Source organism: Gossypium raimondii, chromosome 8 (genome assembly GCF_025698545.1).
Source record: "Gossypium raimondii isolate GPD5lz chromosome 8, ASM2569854v1, whole genome shotgun sequence".
NCBI classification, from domain to species: Eukaryota; Viridiplantae; Streptophyta; class Magnoliopsida; order Malvales; family Malvaceae; genus Gossypium; species Gossypium raimondii.
In genome coordinates, this window is record NC_068572.1 from 4,933,613 (window position 1) to 4,958,890 (window position 25,278).

The 25,278-nt window shown below is 33.1% G+C and overlaps 2 protein-coding genes across 3 annotated transcripts; both read right to left on the bottom strand.

The window, feature by feature from the left end:
* Positions 1-496: 496 nt before the first annotated feature.
* On the bottom strand, positions 497-1,057 carry LOC128042964 (uncharacterized). Its single transcript, XM_052634499.1, has one exon. The coding sequence runs from the start codon at positions 1,055-1,057 to the stop codon at positions 497-499; it is 561 nt and encodes a 186-aa protein (XP_052490459.1).
* An 18,958-nt stretch (positions 1,058-20,015) lies between these two features.
* On the bottom strand, positions 20,016-24,845 carry LOC105790451 (protein TRANSPORT INHIBITOR RESPONSE 1). 2 transcript variants are annotated; one of them, XR_008198820.1, is made up of 4 exons: positions 24,193-24,845; positions 23,370-23,865; positions 22,337-23,197; positions 20,016-20,358 (listed from the first exon to the last, which is right to left on the bottom strand). XR_008198820.1 is itself a non-coding variant. In XM_012618049.2 (3 exons), the coding sequence occupies exons 1-3, from the start codon at positions 24,657-24,659 to the stop codon at positions 22,397-22,399; spliced, it is 1,764 nt and encodes a 587-aa protein (XP_012473503.1). In that variant the 5' UTR covers positions 24,660-24,845; the 3' UTR covers positions 22,173-22,396. The 2 variants fall into 2 exon arrangements, 1 of the variants encoding a protein (XP_012473503.1); XM_012618049.2 differs by lacking the exon at positions 20,016-20,358 and having other exon boundaries at positions 22,173-23,197.
* Positions 24,846-25,278: the final 433 nt, after the last annotated feature.

The following is a 25,278-nucleotide window of genomic DNA, read 5'->3' on the forward strand; positions in this document are numbered from 1 at the left end:
CTTCTACTGCTCCGTTCATCTTCGAGCGATAGGGTAAAGAATTATGATGCCTTATCTGAAATTGCTCACATACTTCTTTCATCATATTGTTGTTCAAATTTAAAGCATTATCTGAGACGATTCTTTCAGGCAGACCATGTCGACATATGATTTCCTTTTTTAAGAACCTACAGACCGTAGCCTTCGTCACATTAGCAAACGAAGTGGCTTCTATCCATTTTGTGAAGTAGTCTATAACCACAAAGATGAATCGATATCCATTGGGAGCTTTCGGGGAAATCGGCCATATAACATCCATGCCCCACATAGAAAAGGGCCACGGAGAAGTCATGACATGAATGGGCGACGGAGCTGTATGAATTTTATCGCCATAAATTTGACATTTGTGGCACTTTCGTGCGTAACCAATGCAATCCCTTTCCATCGTCAGCCAATAATAACCAAGTCTCATAATCTGCCTGGCCATGGTGAAACCACTGGCATGTGTTCCACAAATTCATTCATGAACCTTTTCAAGTATCTTTCTAGCTTCAACAGTGTCCACGCACCTCATGAACACTTGATCTTTTCCTCTTTTGTATAGAATATCCCCGTCAAGAACAAATTCAATCGCTATTCTCCTGATTGTTCTTTTGTCATTCTCGTTTGCTTGCTCGGGGTACATTTGATTCTTGATATACTCCAAGATATCATGGAACCATGGTCGTCCATCTGACTCCTCATCAATACTAAAACAGTGTGCAGGGGTCTCATATATACTCATTTGGATGGGCATTATCTCAGTTTCTCTGTTTGCCTTGAACATCGAAGCCAAGGTGGCTAGGGCATCAGCCAGTTGGTTCTCTTCTCGTGGAAAGTAGTTAAAAGTCACTTCTCTGAATTCTTTGACCAATTTCGCAATGAGATCGTGATACTTGACTAATTTTGGATCTCTCACTTCCCAATCTCCACAAATTTGATAAATGACTAATGCTGAGTCCCCGTGTACTTCTAATATTTTGATTTTCTTCTCGATAGCTGCACAAAGTCCCATGATGCAAGCTTCATACTCTGCCATATTATTACTACAGAAGAAGTTCAATCTGGCAGTGAGCGGGTAATGATTTCCTTCCGATGACACTAAGACTACTCCGATCCCATGCCCTCAATGCATTCGATGCATTATCAAAACTCATCTTTTATGATTGATCTTTTGATGATTCACCTTCGAAAATGCACATCAAGTCTTCATCTGGGAAATCAAATCTCAGAGGCTCGTATTCTTCCGCTGTTCAACTTGCCAAGAAGTCAGCTGTCGCTCTTCCCTTTATCGATTTTTGGCTCACATACACGATGTCATACTCAGTCAGCAAGATCTGCCATCGTGCCATTCTTCCTGAGAGTGCAGGTGACTCCATCATGTACTTTATTGGATCCAATTTTGAAATTAACCATGTCGTATGATACAACATGTATTGTCTGAGCCTTCGAACCGTCCAAATCAATGCGCAACAAAACTTCTAAATTGAAGGGTACTTTGCCTCATATTCTGTGAACTTTTTACTGAGGTAGTAAATCGCCTTTTCTCTTTTCCCTGACTCATCATGTTGCCTCAGTACGCAACCTATTGAGTTTTCAAACACGGTCAGGTACAATATTAAGGGTTTTTCAGGTGTTGGCGGTACTAGTACTGGAGGATTAGACAAATACTGTTTTATCTTGTCAAATGCCGCTTGGCACTCCTCGTTCCATTTTCCCGGATTATATTTTCGAAGGAGTCGAAAAATTGGATCACACTGATTGGTAAGTTGAGTGATGAATCGAGTAATGTAATTCAACCTTCCTAAAAATCCTCTGACTTCCTTTTGTGTACGCGGAGGTAGCAGTTCTTGTATAACTTTTATCTTGTCTGGATCAACTTCAATACCTCTCTCACCGACAATGAAACCTAACAATTTTCTTGAGGTAGCCCCAAACGTATATTTGGCTGGGTTTAGCTTCAACTGGAACTTTCTTAGCCTTTTGAACAGCTTCTTGAGATTTCCAATATGCTCTTTTTCTTCCCAAGATTTGGCAATCATATCATCGACGTAAACTTCTATTTTTTTATGCATCATATCATGGAACAACGTCACCATAGCTCTCTGATATGTTACCCCAACATTCTTTAATCCGAACGGCATTACCTTATAGCAGAAGGTTCCCCACATTGTTATGAATGTAGTTTTCTCTATGTCCTCGGGAGCCATCTTTATCTGATTATAACTTGAAAAGCCATCCATGAAAGAAAATAGAGAATGTTTTACCGTATTATCTACCAAAGTGTCGATGTGTGGTAAAGGAAAGTTATCTTTAGGGCTTGCTTGATTCAGATCACGATAATCTACGCACATTCGCACCTTGCCATCTTTCTTCGGCACTGGGACTATGTTAGCCACCCACTCTGGATATTTGGAGACTTGTAGGAAGCCAGCGTCAAATTATTTCTTGACTTCTTCTTTTATCTTTAATAGCATTTTAGGTCTCATCCTTCTTAACTTCTGTTGAACGAGCTTGCATTCTGGTTTTAGTGGGAGCTTATGAACCACCACATCCTCATTCAACCCTGGCATGTCCTGATACGACCAGGCAAATACATCTTTGTACTCACGGAGCAAGGCGATCAAATTCTGTTTGGTGTTCTCTGAAATGGAAATCTCAATCTTCACTTCTTGTTTCTTTTCTTCACTTCCCAAGTTCACTGTCTCAACAGATTCTTGATGGGGTAGAATCTGTTTCTTTTCTTGTTTAACCTTTCTCAGTAAGTCAGGAGGTGAGACACAATCTTCAGCATCTTCTTCGGCTTCAAATTCTCCTAAACAAACAGCCTTCTCAAAATCGATTTCAGGACTTGTAACGGGATTGTTCATGCCATGGATATCTGAGCACTTGAAAGACGGATAGAAAAGACTGCTATAGGAGAGCATCAAAGTATTGGAATCAACAAACATAATGTTTTGGAATGAGATATATGGAGAGAAAGGATATGAAGCGATGAGGGTAATTATGAAACTGATAGAAATGAAAAGATCACGACAAAATGCATCTTCATTAATGTTCATTGAAATGATAAAGAACAAACATAAGCTCTTACAAAAGGAATCCCACTATTTAGGGGCACACAAAATAAATGGAGAAGTAACATTGGGCATTACTCTGGAGATGACTTAGAAACTATAAGAAGGTCCACAGCAGTCCAATTGTTCAAAACATATCCTGGAAGACAGAGGTGTATCATTGAAACATCCTCAATTGTATCACTCTCGTTGAGCTCAGTATCCATAGTTCTAGCTCTTAAATGCATTCTATAAGAATGACGTGATTCCAGACTTGTAGTGTCACAATTGTGGATTATGCGGTTCTAGCCTTAGTGAATGGTTAGGGTGATATGTACATGCAATGCATGAATGAATGACAAGTGAATGTTAGTCATGAATAAATATACAAGAATTTGGTGTTGATTTCAAGATAGCCCCATATTTTGGCGTTTCATTAATCAAAAGAGCCCATTACAATACATTTTTCCATCTTGGACTTAACAGTTACACAAATTCCCTAGCCACATCGCCTTGTTTCTTCACTCGTCCTAGGAATTCCAACATATTTTATTTTTGGCTTAGAGATAATTGGTAATTGAGAGCTTCGGCCTCATCTGATAATTGCACAATTTGCATAGCCGCCTAGCGAATTTCATTGACTAAACTTCAGAACATGTATCAGTCATCCCTGTCTACTTCATTAGCTTTTTCTTGAAGGTCATCGATTTAGACTCCTTCACATATATCTTGTTGAGTTGCACATTGTCGATGCGAAGCAGGGCAACATACTCTTCTATGGTCGGAGTCATATCTTCCTGATTAAAAGTGAAACACTGATAGGCTGGGTCTCAGAATCGAACCATGGCTTGGATCAACTGCTCGTTCACATTGATTGCTATCAAGTGAGCTATATCTCTGTATTTTTCAGTGAAGATGCCTCTAGTATCTGAGTCTCACTGCTTCCAAATCCTAGTCAAGTCTTCAAGATCATTCTAACGCACATTCGAGGTCACACGCTCGGGAAGATCAGAGGTGTATCATTCCTTTAAACTGTCCCCTTTTACTTTTTGAGTCCTCAAAGACCAATCTCAGACTACAGCATTTTTCTCAGTTACTCGTGTAATTGACTCCTCCATCAGAAACCTGTTTTTGGCAACCAATCTTTAACCAACACCTTCATAATGAGATGTCTATGATGTATGATAAAAAAATAAAATGAAGAACAAATAACCTTGGTTAGAGATCACAATAGAAATAAACAGAGGAAAAAAAGAAAAATAAAGACTATGAAAAATTTAACAAATTAAGCTATTCAATCATGTAATTTGGTGGAACAGACCCACATTTATTTATTTATTTATTTTTTGCCCCAACATGCTTTACAAGAACCTACCCCACATACCATCAGACAATCTATCCGGCCCAATTTATTAAACAGACTCAATTCATTTGCAAATAAATGTAAATGTAAAAGAAATAAAAGGTAAGAGGCGTTTCTCCCGTGCACTTATTTTGGTAACTATCAAACGGACAGAGGTTCGGCATGGCTCTAATTGGGTGGCTCGTACGGTTCACTATATGTGGCTTCGGTTCTAGACAGGTACTCGAATTGTCCATATTGTCACCTACTAAGGTAAGTACGGAGCCTCGGTTATCGCCCGTCATGGGCTTGCGAGTTCAATTTGAGGGATTACATTTACTTATGCCTATGCGGAGCGACAAGTTAACTCACGAAAGCATAAGTCATATGTAACCCGGAAGTAATTACTAGCCTGTGCGGAGGGACGAGTTAACTCACGAAGGCGTAGCGTTTACTTCCACTTAAACGGACGGAGCCCGAGTAGAGAGCTCATGTTATGCAAAAAATGCACGTGCACGGTGTGTGGGGAGAAACTCACAAACCTTTTAAATTTTATTTTTACTAAAACAACTAAAAAAACATAAAACTTAAAGCTGAAAAAAAAACAAAAAGACAAAACAAGTTAGAAAAATATTAATTAAAAAAAACCGAATGCAAATGCATGACTTTTCAAAAAATAAAATTCAAGGATCACGATTAAAATTTAATTTGAATAAAGGATTTTAAAAATTTGACAACACGCGTTTAACATCAGACTCGACTCTCAAAAACATTTTGTCCCCAGCGGAGTCGCCAGCTATAGCGACCTAAAAATTTGGTCATGGGCGCTAGTCGAAGTAACTATTGAAAGTTTGAAAACAGAATCTCGATTTTATTTGAAAAAGGAGTCGCCACCGATCTTTTTTCTAGGTGTGATCGGACACCTAATAAATTCTTTTTTTTTTAAAGAAAAATTTATTTTTAAATTTTCCTAAAAAGAGGTAATTTTAGGTCTGCGTGAAAATCCAGAGAAAATTAGAGTTCGGGAGTCGGTTACGCGCGAGGAAGGTATTAGCACCCTCGCGACGCCCAAAATTGGTATCTCGTTAAACACATGTTGTTTTAATTTTCAAAATGCAAGTTCAATTTAATATTTAATTGTAATCCGATTGAAATATGGAATTTTTTTAAAAAAACACGAGAATTTTGAAGCACAAATTTTTTTTTGTTTTTTAAAAAAACGAAATTTTCGAACACGAAAATTTTAGAAACACGAAATTTTTTTTAAAACACGACAATTTTTGACACACGAGAATTTTTCAAAACACAATTTTTTAAAAAAAAAACATGACAATTTGTGAAACACTAGAGTCATTGAAAACACGGAAATTTGTGAAAAACGAAATTTTTTGAAGCACAGAAATTTTTAGAAAACACGAAAATTTTGAATCACCGGAATTTTTAAAAACACGAAGATTTTTGAAGCACCGAAAATTTTGAAAACACGAAGATTTTTGAAACACCGAAATTTTTGAAAACACGTGGATTTTTGAAACACGAATTTTTTTTGAAAATACGAAAATTTTTTAAAACACAGATATTTTTAAAACACGGGAATTTTTGAAACACTAAAATTTTTGAAAACACGAGAAATTTTTTTTACATAAACTTTTTGATTTTTTATTAAGCAAGTATCGTATTTAACACGAACCGATGATATTCACTCAACATAACAATGAAATCAACAAATTAGTGCCAATCGATTCGCTGCCTTATTTTTGAAAACACGAATATTTTTTTGAAACACAAGAAAATTTTTAAAGACACAAAAAAATTTGAAAGATAGAAATTTTTTGAAATCATGAGAATTTTTTTTGAATATTTTCAATTTTTAAAAGGGCGTATCGATTTTAACTCGAACCGGTGATATTCACCCAACATAGCGATGAAATCAACGAGTTTATGTTAAATCGATTCGTTGCCTTATTTATTAAAAGTATTCAAAATAAAATAAAATTAAAATTGAATTAAATTTAAAATTTAAAATTAAAATATAAATACAAAAATATAAAATGCACAAAATACTAATAATATTAAAATGAAAAAAATCGAGCATTAAATTAAAATAAAAATGAAATTACCGAAAAATCTCAAACACAATTTAAATCGAACGGGTCCCTAAATTGAACCTTTTTTCTTTTCCCTTTTTCTTTTTTTCTTTTTTTTCTTCTTTTTTTTTATGGCACGCTTCTTTTGGGCTCTTTGCTGGTTGGTGCGTCTTGTCTTGGCCGGCCTGGGAACTCTTGATGGGTTCTTGCAATTGGACACTTGAAATTTCTTGGAATTGGCTGTTTTTTTTTTCTGTTTTGTTTCTTTTTTTTTTGGGGCTTTGCCTTTTTTTTCGGGCTTGGAGCTGCTGGGTCGGGTCGTCAGTCGGGTCGGGTCGGGTCGGATCAGCTTGACCCGACTGAATTAATTTTTTATTTATTTTTCTTTTTCTTTCTTCTTTTCTTCTTTTTCTTTCTTCCTGTTCAACCCCCCACCAACTCTCTCTCTTCGGGCTGCTTCCTCACTTCTTGGTCACTGACCATGACGCTCCTCCTTTTCTTTCTCTTCTTTTCTTTTTTTTCTTCTTTGTTTTTTCTTGCTTGTTGTTGTTTTTTCTTTCTTTCTTTTTTATTTTTGCTTGCTTTGCTAGGTGTTGGCGATGGTGGCGTTGTGGCGGTGGGCACGGTGATACTGGTCTTGACAGCGGAGGTCTTCTTGTTTTGACCTTTTTTTTATTTTTTGCTTCGCTATTTTTTTTGGTTGCTCCTTGCTTTTTTTTTGTATTTTGTGGGGATTTTTTATTTTTTGGAGAGAAAGTCCCTTTATGCTTGATTTTGCTTCTTTTTGCGGTGGTAGGGAGGGCCTAGGGTGGCCATGCATGCTGCAGTGCAACTTGCGTCGATGGTGCCAGAGGGACCAAAATGTAATGGCAACAAAACTTTGGGGCGAATCATAATTTTGAGAAAGTTTAAGGGTTCAAATGTAATTTCAAGAAAGTTTAGGGGTCAAAATGTAATTTAGAAAAGTTTAGGTGTTGAATTGTAATTTTGAGAAAGTTTAAGGGTTAAAATGAAATTTTAGAAAAGTTTAAGGGTTAAAATGCAAAAAAAATTTAAAAAAATTTTAAACACGAAATTAATCCCGGACAAAATTCAGTGATTACAACATCTAAACATCAACGAACATATGGCTAAAAAAACTTAACCAACATATGGCTAAAATAACTTTCTCCACCGTCCTTTATATTAAATGAAGGTAATTTTATATTAGTTGTTTATCAGTGTAAAATTAAGGTAATCTTACATTATTTCATCTTTTTATACGATTAATATTTTAGTGATTTAATCGTTATTTTTATATTTTACTCATATAAATTATGTATGGTAAATTTAATATAAATTAAAATTTTCTAACTATTTATTTTTCATATTATCGTATCCATCACTTATTGGAATTAAAAGAATTTTTTTTGTCCTCTAATAAACACATTTCATTAAATTTTATCTATATGTTATATTTCATATTAGACCTACCTATAGGTTAGGCATAGTGGCGGCTTGGATTTTCCTCCAACCCTTTTATGTTGTATAGTGTAAAACTAGTTTATAGTTAAATGTGACGTATGGGTTAATTGTGTATATTAAAATTTTAATATAATTATAAAATATTTTAAAAATAGAATCAATGTTAATTAATTTTAAAAATATTTAATATTAAAATAATATAAAATTCATCATAGTTTGAATATTAATATATTATCATTTAAATAATATTATCAGTAATTTCTCATAGGTTATTTCTTATATATTTGATTTTTTAATTTTATTTTTATCCATAAATCGTTGTTTATTCGATTGATTATAATTATTTCTTCATTTAATAAATTAAAACATTATATTGAAAATAATGAAAAATATTAGATTAAAAATGAAAAAATATTTTCTATAAGATAATTAAAATAATTTTTAAAATTTCTTTTCAATGGGCTTACTACATATTATAAATAAGTAAAATGAAAAAGCATTATTTCATTTCACTTATTACACATATTTTTAAATAAAATATAATAAATTATCTTAATAATTATCCCAACAAAAATAATTTTAAAATAAATATAATTCTTTTATCTTTTAAAATTACTTTTGTAATAAAATAAACAAAATTGAAATAATTTTAAAATAAGAATGTTAAGAGGATTTATTAATGAAACCCATGCGATAATTATACATTATTTAAAATTAAATATAAAAACATTACCAACCTCACATTAAAATATTTCTTATGTTTTAAAAGGTTTATAATGACACATATTTAATTGTTATGTATAAATATTATCTGTTAATATAAAAAATGCATCATTAAATGGTCATTAGGGCTAGTATTTTCTGTGTATATATAGGTTTTATTCAGTTAAATGGTCATTTTTGTTTACACCCATTATAAATACATCCCTCTTTTTCATTCTTCCTAAAATTCATGTAAATAAAATTGCATACACCTTAATGCTAAAAGTTCTTTTATTAAGTTCAGGATTCATGACATATTATTTGTAACTTCTCTAACCTGGCCTAAACATTACGATCAGATTCTAAAGGTTACATAAGCCACAGAAATGGCCTAGTAAAACTATTGGAGTTTATAAAACAATCTTTTTAAAGCATTTGCTTACCTTAGTAGAAAAAACTTAGTGTGTTTCCAAAAGGTATAATTTCTTTCAAAAATCGGTTAATTTTAATGATTACTTTGTAAAAATTGATTTCTAATTTTATATGTTTTTCAAATCTCATTTACATAATAATGCAACGGAAAAGTGAAATTCAACATAGTATTAATTAAAAATCTAGTTTGCATTCAAAATTAACTCAAATTCCATGTTTCGACATCCTAAAATCAATTAAAACGACATGCATACCAAATAAACCCCAAATTAAAAATAAACCGAGACGAGCCCTCCAAATGCCGAATTTGTGTCTTAACATTGTGGGTTATCTGAAAAGATGAAAATTAAGGGGGATGAGCTTAAGAAGCTCAGTGTGAGTCCAATTACAAAAACACCAATGCAAAACAGTAGACCAAGCATACAAAATAACAATTCTCAGATTAATCACAATCGTGTAACAAACATAATTTAATAGTTTATTTGAGCATGCTTATGTATGTCAATGTAATTCATATTAACAGAATAAGTTTCTACCCATACTTCGCTACACTCCACAGTAAGAGTTCCCCATAACTCATCCATTCCTACACTCTATATTATGGATAAACCACCAGTATTTGCAAATGAACTGCTAGTAAAAATTGTGGGTAACCACCAGTATTTTCAAATAAAAAGTTTGCAAATAAACTGCCAGTTAGTTTTAGATGAACCACTAGTGTTTGCAAATTATTAATGTAATAGTCCGTTTTTAGTGAAATTGGAATAATGGTTTCGGGACCACAAATTTGAGGTCGGAAGAAAATTTATTTTAATATTATTTTGTGGTCTATTGTATAATAGGAATGACATATGAAAATTTCGTTAAGAAATTTTACCGATTACATGTCTAATTGGTTAAAAAGGACTAAATTAAAAAATGTGTAAAACTTGCTAATTATGATAGTTAAGTGATTAAATAGCTTGACTAGTAAATAGGGGAGGACTTACGGCATAAATATGCCTAAAATAGGTGGATGAGGCGGCATAAACTGGGAAATTAATAAAATAAAAATCAATTACAATTTTGCCAAATTAAAACAAAAACAAATGGAAAATTAAAGATTTCTAGACATTCAATTATCATTTTCGGTTCTAAGAATAGACATTAAAGAGGGTTTAGGCTGGTTCTTTAATTTTTCTTCATGTGAGTTTAATTCTTACCCGTTTCTTGAAATTTTTATGTTTTTGAGATTGTTATAATTAGATCCAATTAACCTTTACTTTAGTTTTAGATTTATTTGAAAATTTTGGAAGTTACCATTGAAAAGTTCATATGATTTTAGTTATTAGATGATGAATTTGAGATGTTGATGGGTATTTAAAAGTATTTTATTTAAGAATTTTGATGAAATTTTGATTTAGGGATAAAATTGAAAAGATGTTGAAATCATGGAAAATTTTGAATTTTATGAAATTCATGGGTTTCTATTGTTATATATGAAAATTTCTAGGCTTGGAATGAAGATTAAATTTCATGGATTTCATTTTCAGAGCCTAAGGACGAAATCGTAATTGATTAAAAGTATAGGGGCAAAATGGTAATTTTGCCAAAGATGTGTATTAGATAGTGTTTGACACAATTTTTTTGATAAAATGGAGTCGACTTGGGTTTTGGAAAATGAAAACAAAAATGGGAGTCGCCACCAATCCTTTTTGATGAGGTGTGATCGGGTCACCTCGAAAAGTTTTTTAATAAACGATTTGATTTTATTAAAACACGATTTTTGTCCACGAAATCTAGGAAAACAGGTTCGGGAGGCAGTTACGTACGAGGAAGGACTAGCACCCTCGTAACGCCCAAAATTGGCACCTAGTTGATTAATTAGTGTCCTAGTATCGAAGATTGAAGACTTTGAAAAGTTTTTAAAAAATACGATCCTAAAAAAAAACTAATATAAATCAAATTATCCGTTAAGACCCTCTCATTTCGGAGAGAGAAAATATCACACCCAATGAGTTAGGGCATGATATTTCACCTCTTCAAAAATGAGCTTGTCCAAAAAACTCGTGCAATAAAATTTAAAAGGATATTCAATTGTTTAAGTCAGATGAAGAAATCGCAGCCCAATACGTTAGGGCACAATTTCTCAAAATTCTAAACATTGAATATTGCCTTTATTATTATTTTTAAGAAAAAATCCTCATCTCGAGAAAACATGTTATATCCAATGCATTAGGACACAATGTATTGAATTCCCGCTAATGAGCTTTTTTTTTATGTTTTTGATTAAAGAGCATTCTCGATTATTTAGATTCAACGAAGAAAATTAGAACCCAATATGTTAGGGCTCAATCCCCTCGAAGATCCCAAATACTGAGTATTGCCTTTATTTTCAAAATTTTCCATTTTACGAATCTAGGTAAAAATTGATGTAATGGAAAAACAATTATGATAATGTAAGTAAAAATAATACGAGCAAAAACAAAAAGGTAAATAAATAAGAAGACAAATATATATATAAAAAAATCAATCATGTATACACAATAACAAGTAATAAGCAAATAAAAGTGAAACATTCTTTTAAAATAATAATGAAAGCGTAAATAGATAAATAAAAAATGAATAAAATTATAAGAACGTAAAAGATATATGTATGTACATATATATATAAATTATAAGATATAATAAGAAATATATATAAGCATGTATATATATATTTATGAAAATTAAAAATATGTATATATATATAGATATGCATAAAAATTATAAAATATAAAAAAATATAAGAAGGTATATATATATGAATTATAAATAAGTTATAAAATATGTATGGGTATAGGTATATATATATATTATAAAATGTATGTATGTATATATATAATTAAATCCAAAATTAAAAAGGTATAAATGAGTAAATAATAATAATAATAATAAGATTAAAAGATATTAAACTTAGATAAGTAAATAAAATAATAACAATAATAATACAAAAATAATAGCATAATATAATAATATAATAGTGAGGAATAAATAAATATAAAAAAATTGAGTTAATTAATAAAATAACACAATAACTAAAAAAAGAGAGACTAATTTGCATTCTAAGACAAAGATTTGGGGCAAAATCAAAAATAAAATAAAAAAGGGGACTATTTTGAACACGCGCATAATGTGAGGGGACTAAAAGGGAAATTTTCCCTTTTTCCCCAAAACGACGCCGTTCAAAGAGGGACTTAATTGAAAACGCAATAAATGGTGGGGTAAAATTAAAAACAATAAAAATACTTGATTATAAAACCATTAAAAAGCAGAAGGGATAAAGGTGCAATTAGCCCTTCTGAATAAAAACACGCGGATCTTGGCCTGGAGCGGGTCGATTCTCGGGTCGGCCTCGAAATGACGCAAAACGACGTCGTTTAGGCACTAAAAGAATCAAGTCAAAACGGCGTCGTTTCTAGGCCCTATATAAGTAAAAATTTCACAAAAAAGGTCATTCTTTCTTCTTTCAACAAAAAAAAATTCAAAAAACCTCTCCTCTCTCCCCTGCTCTCCTAATATTCTGCCAAGGGCCCGGTCGAGCTTCGGTCACCGGCCACCGTGTCGGCCCCTGGCTGTCGGCAACGGTGCCGCCGTATGCGGTGGCCGGTAAAGGCTAAAACCTCTGATCCTACCCTTTCAATACCCCTAAACCCAAATTCGAGCTCAAAATCCCCAAAATATTAACCAAATAGCCCCAAAAGCTTAGGAAACCTTTTGGTTTCCGGTCGCCTATCCTCGGAGGTGACTTCCTCAACCACCCACGGCATCGGAGGCCCGAATATAGGTCAGTTATGACTCCCGTTTCTTTTTTGTTTTATTTTTTGTATATGTAAATATAATGAAAACCAAAATAATAATAAAAAATCAAAAAAGATGAAGCGGAGATTTAAAAAAGGGTGACAAGTATCAACCTTTCGGGCTTTCTATTGAATTTTTTTCTTTCAATATTCGATCCTTTATTTTTTTTTGTATTTTTGAATCCCTCTTTCATACAATATCCCCTATTCTTTTTTACAACATTCGGCTTTATAGTCGAAAGAAAATAAAAACTCAATTTTTGCTATTGTCTAGTCTTGTCTGCTTCTGCTTCTCTTGTTGCGTGTTTGCATATGACCGTGCAGAGTTGCAGCGGCAGCAGAGGGTGTCAGATGCACATGGCAGAGCAGGTCGCGACGCTCATAGGGTTGGGGATTAGGGTTTTTGCTGAAATGTTTTAAGTTTTTGGGCTTGTTGGGCTAGGTTTTAATTTGGATCTGTTTGGGTTTAATTTTGGGCCATGTGGTTTGGGCTGGCATTGTAATGGACTGTTATCTTTTAATATTTAGGCCCGGGCAGAAGTTGGGTCTTACAGATAGAATTGAGTATGAATTGTATTAAATTAATGTTAAATTCATTCATATAGATCCGGATAGACCAAATACAGAGTTAGATCGAGGAAAAGAAAAAGTGTCGAATTAGTAGATTTTGCATACACGAATATTGTCGAGGTAAGTTCGTGTAACTAAATTGTATATTTATATTTTTTATTAAATGTTGTGTATGTGAATTAAATTGTGTAATTGACATGTATGAAAATTGAACACGTATCCAAATATATCCGACAAGTATTAAGTCCTATTTGAATAAATGAATTCAATGGATATAGGGTTCCCGAATTGGTTGTGGTCCTGCATGTGTTGCGGACACACCACAGCTCGAAAGAGCGTTCCATTATTAGCTCTTATGAGCTTTCCGTTATATGGTTCTTGCGATCTTTCCGTTAATAGCTCTTCAGAGCATTCCAATTGGTTGTGATCTTACATGTGTTGTGGACACACCGCAGCTCTTATGAGCGTCCCGATATATGACTCTTTGGAGCTTCTCGATTAAAGGCTCTTCCATGAGCTTCCCGTTAATGGCTCTCCGGAGCTTCCCGATATTGGCTCGCTTGAACCTTCTCAATATTGGCTCGTATGAGCTTCCGGTTATATGGCTCGAAAGAGTTTCCCATTTATGTGCTCGTATGAGCATTTCCGAATATGAATTGACGGATCTCAGATTTATACACTTCGTGTGTACTACCTAGGTATCCATCGATATTTTAAATGACTCAACAAGCAAAATCCTGATATGAGAAAATATATGAATTCAAAGTGAAACGTTAACTATATATATATATACACGAAATACATGGAAACTTGATGTTGATGAGCTCATACATAACTCTTGATATTCATTGAAATAAATGACTAACATGTTTGATGAAGTTGTGTGTTTAAACTATTAGCCAAATTGCTTGGATGCATTTTGTATGTTTATTTTAATGAAAATAAATGGTAAGTTAATTTTTCGTTATATGAACTTACTAAGCATTAAATGCTTACTCTGTTTTATTTCCTGTCTTATAGTACTCAGAGGCTCGTAAAGGTTGAAAGCTGGTCAAAGTTACATCACACTATCCCTCGGACTCTTCAGTATATATAGCAAACTAATTTTGGTTATAATGACATGTATAGGCTAAAAATGACCAATAATGGCAATGTAAATGTTTGGTTGTAATTAGCCATTGGGATGGCTTGTGAATGACATATTTTGATGTGTTTATATATGGTCTTAATGTATTTGATAAGTCTTTGAATTGGTTAAATGAGGGAGATTATATAGGCTCATAATTAATTGATTTGAGTTAGTATAATTGGTAAGATATGCATGTATGAGAATTGGGTCAATTAGGGAAAATTGAATACTTAGACATATGGGATATACTATAACATGTACTAAACTTGGTTTTAGCTTGATTTGAATTATTGGTATTGCCTTGTGAATGTGTTAAAGTGTTGATGTAAGTGGAAGATAATTTGGGTGAGAAAAGTGGCCTTGGAAATAGCCTATTTTTGTCCACACAGGCAGAGACACGGGCGTGTGTCTCAGCTGTGTGTGACACATGACCTAGCACATAGGCGTGTGATTTGGCTATGTGTCCCATGTATCTTAAAAATTGAGAAACAGAATGCTCAAAATTATCCACACAGCCTAGCACACAGGCGTGTGGCTTGGCTGTGTGACCTTTACACCTAATTAATGCAAGTTAAATTGCTCACACGGCATAGCACACGAGTATGTAGCTTGGCCGTGTGACCCAAGTCAGTGAGTTACACGGGCATGAGCACGGGCTGGGACACATCCGTGTGCCCCTATTTCAAATGCCTACACAGCCTGGCCACAAGGGCGTGTGTCCTCTGCACCTAGGAAAAATTTTGACATTTTGCGAAAAATTCTCTGAGTACCCGGTGTAGTCCCGACGTGTTTCAAATGCATATTTTGGGCCTCGAGGGCTCATGTAAGGGACAAAATGATTGAACATGATTGATTTCTGATATGGATGTTAAATGATATAAAATAATTGTATTTGATCTGTAACTCCGGTAATGTTCCATAACCTCTTCCGGCGACAGATATAAGTTAAGGGTGTTATAATTAAACTACCAATACTTCCTCCATTCATATCGTCCCACCCCATGCAATTCAATATTACATGCTTGTAACAATACAGTGCAGAAATAGTAGAAATCTTTAACATGTATTCAATTCAACAGTAACAATAGACATGCTTAACATACACTTAGTAGGGCAAAGTAGTAATACAATAACAATTTATCAAAATTACAGTAACAATAAACATGTAACATTCACATATTATATATTATATATTATAAAAGTAGCAATTCAGTCATTAAATCATAAATTCCAGTATATACATAATATTAGGGACTCAATTGAGTGAATAAAAATTCTAAAAATAATTCAGGGACTATACAAGGACTAAATTGAACAATTCACAAATTTTTAAGGAAAATTGTACAACAATGATCACACGACTGTGTGGAAAATGATAAATTACCCTATAGGAAGGACACAACTGTGTGGCAGGCTGTGTAACAGGCTGAGGCTATGTGGTTCACGAAGTATTGTACGATTTACAGGTGTACACGATCCTGTGGTCCACACACCTGTGTGGCCCTAAACCTACATACGGTTTGACCAGATTCACTTGGTAAAATACACACACACATACCCCCCTTTCACCACGGGTTCAGTTGATTCTCCTCGCGATCGATTTTGATCTGATTTACCTAAATCCAGTCTTTCAATGACAAATATACACAATTAACGATTGATATCAAAATTTTGGCAAAATTATCAAAGATTTGGCAAGATTCGTAAAACATTGATTAATCGAATCAAAATATCAATGTTGGATTTTTGTACAACGGATATACAAAATCTAACAATTGAAATGAATGCACTTACCGATCTCTGGCAAAGATAATGGATGCTATTTGATGACAATCTAACCTTTGATAGAAAACGATTGAACGAAGGACGATTCGATACAGGAACGAAAAAGAATCAACAGCCCAAAGATTGAAAAATATGGTGCAAGAATGAGGGAAAAGAATGGGCACTGACACTTAATCATTAAGCCTTAAGCTCATTTCTTACTTAATTTAGACACTGAACTGTACATATATTTCGAAGTGTGACAACTGAATTATCAAAATAATAAAAATATGAAGGAGGGGGCTCAAACCTAAGATCTCTTGGAAGAGGGACTAACACTTAACCATTAGGCCAATAATTTTCTTATTTAACAAACGCACAATGATAACCTTATAAATCGGGGCGTGACCACTCTCGATTTCATAAACTCGATTCTACTAATCCAATTTTTAGGATGTAACATTTTTTTTTCAATTTAATAAATTATTAGTATAATTTATATTCTAAATTTATATCATGCCATATATATAAAAAATTGTGTTTCTTACTGTAATGAAATAAAAATTTAATATTGTAGGAGAAATTATTTTATTGACCCTTCCCACCACATAATTCATTGTCTCTTTCCAATTATGTAAAGACATTTCAACAATTTTTTTCATGTCATTGATACATAATTTTGATAATTTTTTTACCTTGAACCCCGAACCCTAAACCCTAAACCATGAATCAAAACACTAAACTTTGAATACTAAACACTAAACCTTAAATCTTAAACCTTTCATAGTTTAGGGTTTAAGGTTCAAGTTTAAGGTTTAAGGCTTAGGATTTGGGTTTGGGTTTGGGGTTTGAGATAGAAAAATTACAAAATTATATATTAATGACATGAAAAAAATTGTTGAAATGTCATTAAATAATTAGAAAAGAACTATGAATAATGTGGTGGGAAGGGTCTATAAAATAATTTCTGATATTGTAGACATCCATTAATAATTTTGGAAACAAATTTATTAGTAACTTTTTATTTTATGAATTTAAAAAAATTAATTTCTTAACCTATTAAAATTTCTATTTTTAACTTGTTAGAATAAATTATATTAATTTCTGCATAATTAACTCTATTAAAACCATTTAAATCACGTCCAACCCACTGTTTACATCCCAAGATTCACGTGGTTTTCTAATAAATGGAATAAGTTAAGTTTCATCCTATATAGTTTGCAATTTACGGGCTTCAGTCATTAATTTGTTGTTTTTCTTTTATTCGATTTAGTCCATTATCAAATTTACTTTATTTTATTTAAATATAACTTATGTGTTATATGAGATTTAATTATTAATGTCCTATTTTATAATTATATAATTGGATTAATTTTGATTATGTTTGTGATAAAATTTTATGTTTGGATGCCGATATTGACTTATCTGTATTCATACTTATTTTTCATAGTTTTAGTCAAGTATGTTTATATGTACGTATTTCAGTTCTGATTAGTGATCTCTTGGTCATTAATATTTAAAAAGTGTTTGAATGTAAGGTTAGTAGATTGAGTCTTAATTCGATTGGTATGATCATTGTTGTTAATGCAGGAGGATGTAGCTCCGTGTGCGTTGAAGCGCATTATCCTTCTATTTATGGGTTGGGGAGGGACTATGGGTAGTTTTAGGTATTGTGTTAAAAAAAGTAGATATGATCATGCAAGCGAGTTGCATCCTGCAATCTGAACTGAGGACAGGTTTTTGGAGTAAGCTCACCTTCGCGGGATCGCGACCCTTTGTCACGTCCATTGTAGCATGTGTGTCGCCCATGGCATAAGGGGCATGATGACTTTATGTCATCCTCACCTTCCTCTGGCTTATCATCGGTAGTCTGCTCAAGGTTCCAAACTCAACAGTGGCAACTAAACATGAGGGTTGCACTCGTTGCGGGACTAAAACTATAACGAAATTGTTCAAAGAAAAGATTTATTATCTTTATTAATACCTACAATCATTTTGTGTATCACACGGATAAGAAAACTAATATATTATATATTACAAGGTTTTAAGACTAAAGCTAACATGGACAGCCTATTTTAATGACATATGGTATATTTATTCCGTTGAAACGTGACAACTTCATTCTTTATATATAACATTTATTTTGTTTTAAAATTAATAAAAGATAATATAAAATTATAATTCACCATTTTTATGTTTAAATTAATAGAAAATAATCTTAAAATTATAATAAATATATTAATCTACTTTATGATTCTACTTTTGTTTGCCAAACACTTTATTTTTCTATAACTATTCAACCGTAATCGTTTATTAAAAACATTAAAAATTCAATATATATTTATACATTAAACTAAATATATTTCTAAATATAAAAATTAATCTATTACTAAATAAAGTTTAAATAATAAAACATAAAACTATAAAATTGAATTTTAAAAATCAAATGACAAATTCATAGAAAATAAAACTTAAATTATTTTTTACACAGTATTTAAAAGAGTTCAAACTGAGGAATTATTACTTTTTACCTTTCTTTTTCCTCAAAATAAAAATAAAATTACGAACTAATTAAAAGCTAATTAAAATATCAAATTTATCGTAAACTTTAGTTACGTGTGTAATTTGATACACGAAAATTAAATTGTGGTTCATATGTATACAAGAAGCTTTGATTTTGATTCAATTGTACACATTTAAAGAAATGAATGCATACATTTATTTTCATATTGGATTAATATAATTGTTTGTGTATATAACATACCAATATAAAACGATACTAATTCGATAATGTTGATGGATGGATAAAGAGTAATGGAAGCATGAGTTGGGTTGGTGGGTTACTGCGAATCGAGAAAGGCGATGTTCTTGTTGTGTTCTCCCAATGTGTTGGATTTGCTATTCCATGTATGGCTGAACTCATGGTTGTTAAGGAGGTGTTTAACTATTTCTTTGCATCCAAGTGTTGCAACTCACACAAGTTGGTGATTGAAGCTGATAGCCAAAAGATTGTCAATTGGTTTTTAGATCCTTTTGAAACTCCTAACTCCTTGAGGATTGTGGTCTTAGTTGCTTCAAGATTTGGACCCAATGATAGATGGTTAATTCGATACATCTTTCTAGTAACATTGATGCCGATGGTTTTGCAAATGTTAAGATTTGTCTCCGACTGTAGAAAAATTCCTACTTATCTATTTATAATTTTTTAAATTGTTAATTTACTATGATTTTTACATGCAAAGTAAAATGAATAAGTAAATATTTATTTATTGGTTACATTAATATTAAAAAGACAATTTATTTATATATATTTTTACAAAAGTGAAACTATCCAATTTAACAGATAAAAATATTTTAACTCATTTAAATGAATCGATTAAACAAAAGTCTTATTAGTTTAACCTCATTTATAATTTTTAATAATATTCTTTTGGTAATGTAGAATTAGAGGGTTCATACTCACACACATATGGTAAAGGTACATACTTATATCATACTTGCACATATTATGTTCAAAGGAAACTGCTCAAATAAAAGTCTACCACTTGTTCCATAGGAGTTTAATCCCGAATAGGTTTTATAAGTGAATAGCCCTTACTCACTAGACTAACACGGGAATTCTTCATGATGATATTTGAGTACGCTTTAAACCACAATATCAAATATAAACACAAAGGAGTTTATACAATTACTTAATTCACAAAAAAATAAAGGAGTTTATACATGGATTCAATTTTCAATGACCTTATGAGACTTAAGTTACTCGAGTAACTTGGGGAGTAAAGACGCAAAACGAAGGGTTTACCAACCTAAACGATGAGTAACAACCATTGGTCGGCGGGGCCGGGGAGGTTGGTTGACGCAGGAAAGCAAGAGAGCGATGGCGATAACTAGCGCAAGCACAAGTCCCATCATATCCACGTTGAGCTCTATGCACAACTGCCCCATCTCTCTTCTTCTTCTTCCTTTCTCTGCCCTACTCCAGAAACAATGGCAATTATTAAAGTTTCAGCATAGGCGGCTATTCTACTTTTTGGAGTCAAAACACTAAATATATAAACGATATTGTGAATCATGTCCTATATTAAATTCGAATTTTAATTCATACACATGTTTTTAAAATAGAATTTTAGTAATAATAATAATATATTTAAATTTATAAAAATTGTGGATAGTGATTCAAGTGCTGTGGGATTTCTGAATAAATTTATTTTCAAATTGTGGCCATCGTTAATCATTTCAGAAAAATAAATAAATATATAAAATCAAAATTGGTGATGAGTGTGAATGACGTTGTAAGCTGTAAAATCGTGACTTTTTCTTCACAAAACGACAGGTCAATGACTAAGACGAAAGTAAGCAAATGAACCAACTCAAAGCGACTTTATCCTAAACAAATTAATGTCAACATCCAAGTCAAGTCTCTAGATGTATTCATCTATTATTTATTTATACTGGCATGGCATGCATACATTTTTATACGTCACATTTTCCTTAATTATGTGAAAATTGTAGATTTAATTTCTATATTTTAAATTTATCAATTTTAGTTTCAGATAGTAACAATTAAATTTATTTGGTTAAATTCTACTACTAATACTATATTATGCATAAAGTTAATAAATTTAGTTCATGTTTTTGGTTAAATCGTTCTTTGTCTTTATATTATTTGAATTTCAAAGTTTCAATCTTATAGCAAATTATAACCATTCAATTCATTTTGTTGGATTTGCTTAGTAATATGTAGAAATAGAAAACTAACATAACATTACACACATGATAATAAGTTTGCCGCATAATATTTTAGAAATAACAAAACTTAGCCTAATAAATTTAACAACTATCATTTGACCAAAACAAACTTTCAAAATTCAAAGCGTATAAAAACTAAAAAGTCAAAATATAAGGACTAAATTCACAATTTATGCATAGCACAAAGACTAACAACATAAATTAACTTTTATATGTCATCGTATAAATCAAGCCAAATTAATTAATTTTATATAAAAAAAAGGCAATCAGTCAATTACCATATCATGTTTAATAGTTTTATTTTTATTATTAGTAACATAATTTTTCTATAAAATTAGTGATGACATCAATCTCTATTATGTTTATATAATTTATTTGCTAAATTATATATATTTTAAGATAGGATAATACAACAAATACTATTACAAGTTATATTATCGTGTGATTTTTTCGAGTTTCATATGCTTTTTCCGTAATCTTATTATAGGGAGTAGGATATATTTTTACAAGTGTTTGTTGTTAGAGTTTACTCTTTATCATTTAATTATTTAATTTTATCATTTTATCACCAATTATTAAATTATTGATAACTTTTAAAATTGACATAATAACTATTTTAACCCTCAACATCTATACATTATATCAATTTTATTTTGATTCTAAAAAATTTAACCCGATTTTGTATTTTCTTTTTACCATTTCACCTAAAAGCTAAAAAATATTAACTAAATTTAGTCGAAAATATATCAAATGAAAACACCCAAAAGTCCAAAATAAAAAAAAAAATTTAGATTAACCCTCAATGTAAAAAAAAAAAAATCAAATTACACAATGTGTAAATACCAAATACATGTATATCCTCAAGGCATGGGAATATTTAAGCTGAAAGCCTCGAATCTTTTAATGTCCTAAGTCTTTGAGCATTCGGCGTCCAACCATGCACAATTGCGGTGCACGGATCTTTGATTTCAACATGTATGTCATAAATGAGTTTTATCCAATTATTTTCCGTTACTCATCTATTATGTTTTATACTGATTTAATTCTACGTTGGAATTGCTTGAGCATATATTTTTATTAGAGTGCGTACTCTCAATCCTCGTATATCCTCCATATTATGTTCCCACTCCAACCAGATTTGCAACTATATTCATCTACATAAGATTGATCTGGCAACACTGAGAAACATATTGAGCATGTACCTGGTACATCTGTTCTTGAGATCGAATGAGCCGCCATAGTTTGACCACTTCAGATGAGATCTATGGAGAAAGCCTCAAAGCCAAATCTTCATCCTTCGTCCAAACAAAAGGAGGCATGTCAAACCTTGGCCCAGCCACAGATCGGTAGATATAGAGCTTATCGACCGTGTAGTTCTCGGGTCTTGAATCAGGAGGTCCCCTCTCATCTATAACTTCAACATTCAGCCTGGGCATCTTCTGACTTAGCAGCTTACAAGCTTCGAAACTCACGGAGCAGGAAGACATCCAAAGGGATCGCATTGTCTCCAGCTTTGCAGCATTGGTCAAAAGAGCCTTGTCTCCGAAGGGGCAGTCCCTAATTTCTAGTTTCCGTAGGCTTTCACACCCTGAAAGCACGTGATGGAGTCCCAAATCACTATCTCCTGCAAAAGCCACGGATAGCATTTCCAGCTTTTTTGCATATTTTCCAATATATTCAAACACGCAATCTGTGAGGAGACCAGAGAGGGAAAGCCGTATGAGATCCTTGCAATGCTCAACAATGGCTCCAAAACCAACATCAAATGGCTCTCCAGTCAGGTAATCAGCTGTATTTGGCTCAATTATACAAAGACGAAACCGGGTCAAGTTTGGACGGTTCTGAGCAATTGTGACTAGAGCTGCATTAGACATTCTGCGGCAGAAGTACAAAACTGATTGTAACTTAGGACAACCCAAAGAAACAGCAACAAGGCCCTGTTCTGTCAAGGATGCATTTGGTTCGGCATCAAACGGGTCAGATGGAAAAACCCGTAATTCCTGCAGGTCCTTGCAATTAGATGCAAGTGCTTCAAGGCCACTGTCTTCAATATAATCAAGTACCTGAAAGCATAATTGACAATTTAAAAGAGAAGGGAGATTCAGTTCAGTTATTAGAACATTTTATGCGACGATTGGCATAGTTTAAAGGTGATCAGTAAACCACTTAATGTTCAAAATATGCGCTCAATTGTTTTAAAACAGTTACGAACTGAAGATACCATAACAAGCTTACCAATAGGCGCTGCAAACTCGGACAGTGGCTTACAAGCTTGATGAGATCAGGGCTTTGTATAGTTGCGTAACTCAAGTTCAGTGACGTTAATCTAGAGCAGACAGAGTAAATAGCCGGAAGGTAATCCGGAACCACATCCCAAAACCCAGACAAACTCCTTAGTTCCTTGCAATTAGAAAAAGCTCCAGCCAAGTTTGAGAAGACATCTGAACGTAGCTCAGCCGAATAGGTGCAAGTGCTGAATTCAACCAGCTGCGGTGCAAGTCGTAATATGTTGGCAGTCTTATCAAGGGGAACAGCGCGGTTGAGTTTAAGGGACCTGAGGTTCGGACATCTACTGACCAGGCGCTCCAAAGCCGAGAAACTAACTTCACCAGATCCTAAACAGGAAATGTTAAGAGACACCATGGATGTGTATGTCTCAGGAAAATGGCTGAGCCAATGCACACTTGAATCATCCACTTCACTTTCTCGCAAGTCCAGCTCTCTCAGGTTCCTACATTACCAAGCAGAAAATCAACACATTGTATACTTTTACTAGATTAAATCCAAGAGTTAAAACATAAGAAATCAAGAAAATCAATGGTGGCTAATGAACAAAATTAGAAGATGACCATTGTCATTGAAATTGAAAATGATTAATCAGATCTGATAAAAGCAAACAGTGAACCTTAAAAATCTACAAGTAAACAGTTCTTTCAATCAACTTCATTACTAGGTAACGTTATAATTACTCCATTAAGAAAAGTGCAGCTAAAAACAAGACAAATTGAAGTAAAATTCCAACTGAAAGTTGAAACGAAAAGGTGTTTATGAAGCTTACTTGCAACTAGCAGCAATGGCAGCAAGTCCATCAGTTGAAAACCCTTCACAAGAAGCAAGCACCAATACTTTGAAATCCTTAAATGACTTAGCAATAAGCTCCAAGCTTTCATCCGTGACGACCATCCGTTTAAGCCGAATCTCGTCGAGCCAAGGGTAAGCGCCAGCCATCTCCGTAATCCATGGCAAAACGTAACCGCCCCAGCCGTCCGGTACGAAATTGAAGTCAGCGAAGTGCGGTTTCCCTTTCAACTCAATGGATCTAACTTGCGGGAACCGTCTGATCACCATCTTAGGGCTCACAGCATAACAGTTCCCGACGAATATCTTCCTCCGACACCACCGCTCGATCTCGTACCACGATTTACACACTGCCGATACCACGTTCCGATCCTTATCCGATTGTATGAACGAGAATACATGCTCCAGCACCTCATCTGAGAGCGAAGACGCTAATCTCTTCGGCATCCCAAAAAAAATGAAAACTTCTGACAGATAAGATGAAGATTTTCTCTCAAATTTCCTCCTTTTGACGGATACTACAGTTTCGTTAAGATTTTAAGTTCGTTTTCAGAAATGAGACGCCATTAAAGGAGATTAAGCTTAAGCTGACGAGACAACAGTGAAGAAGAAGAAGAGAGGATAAGGATTTTTATTTTCGTGTTGGGAAGAAGGGTTAGATTTTAACCATGGTTAACTAAGTCATTCTCTTGTGTGGGGAATTGATAGACGTTTAGGGTAGTGACACGTGGTTGGGAAGAGATGTGGGCCCGTGCGATGGACGGTGGGAGGGGTAGAGCTTATCCGTCGACGGTGAAACGGAGCCGCACAAAACGGATTTTTGTATTTTGACTAAATAGTGTACTTTTTCTTTTTTATATGTCACATATATTTTTTATTTCTTTTTTAAAATAGTTCAAATCTCAAGTATTGGCTCAATGGTCAAGAGTGTTTATCGTTCCAGTTGTAATTTACATTCAAGTCGTGTTAGTTGCTATTTATAATTTTAAAAAAAAAGCAGTAATAATCTCTTATTAATTTTTAAATGAGAATAATGTGTTTCAGTACATTCGATCAATATATATAT

Excerpts from the sequence above, each read along its gene's own strand:
- LOC105790451 (XM_012618049.2), bottom strand. The coding sequence starts at position 24,659 with ATGCCGAAGAGATTAGCGTCTTCGCTCTCAGATGAGGTGCTGGAGCAT. Across the intron at positions 23,866-24,192 it reads GCCATTGCTGCTAGTTGCAA|GAACCTGAGAGAGCTGGACT; the intron begins GTAAGCTTCATA and ends TTGGTAATGTAG. Across the intron at positions 23,198-23,369 it reads CGAGTTTGCAGCGCCTATTG|GTACTTGATTATATTGAAGA; the intron begins GTAAGCTTGTTA and ends TTATGCTTTCAG.
- LOC128042964 (XM_052634499.1), bottom strand. The coding sequence starts at position 1,057 with ATGGCAGAGTATGAAGCTTGCATCATGGGACTTTGTGCAGCTATCGAG.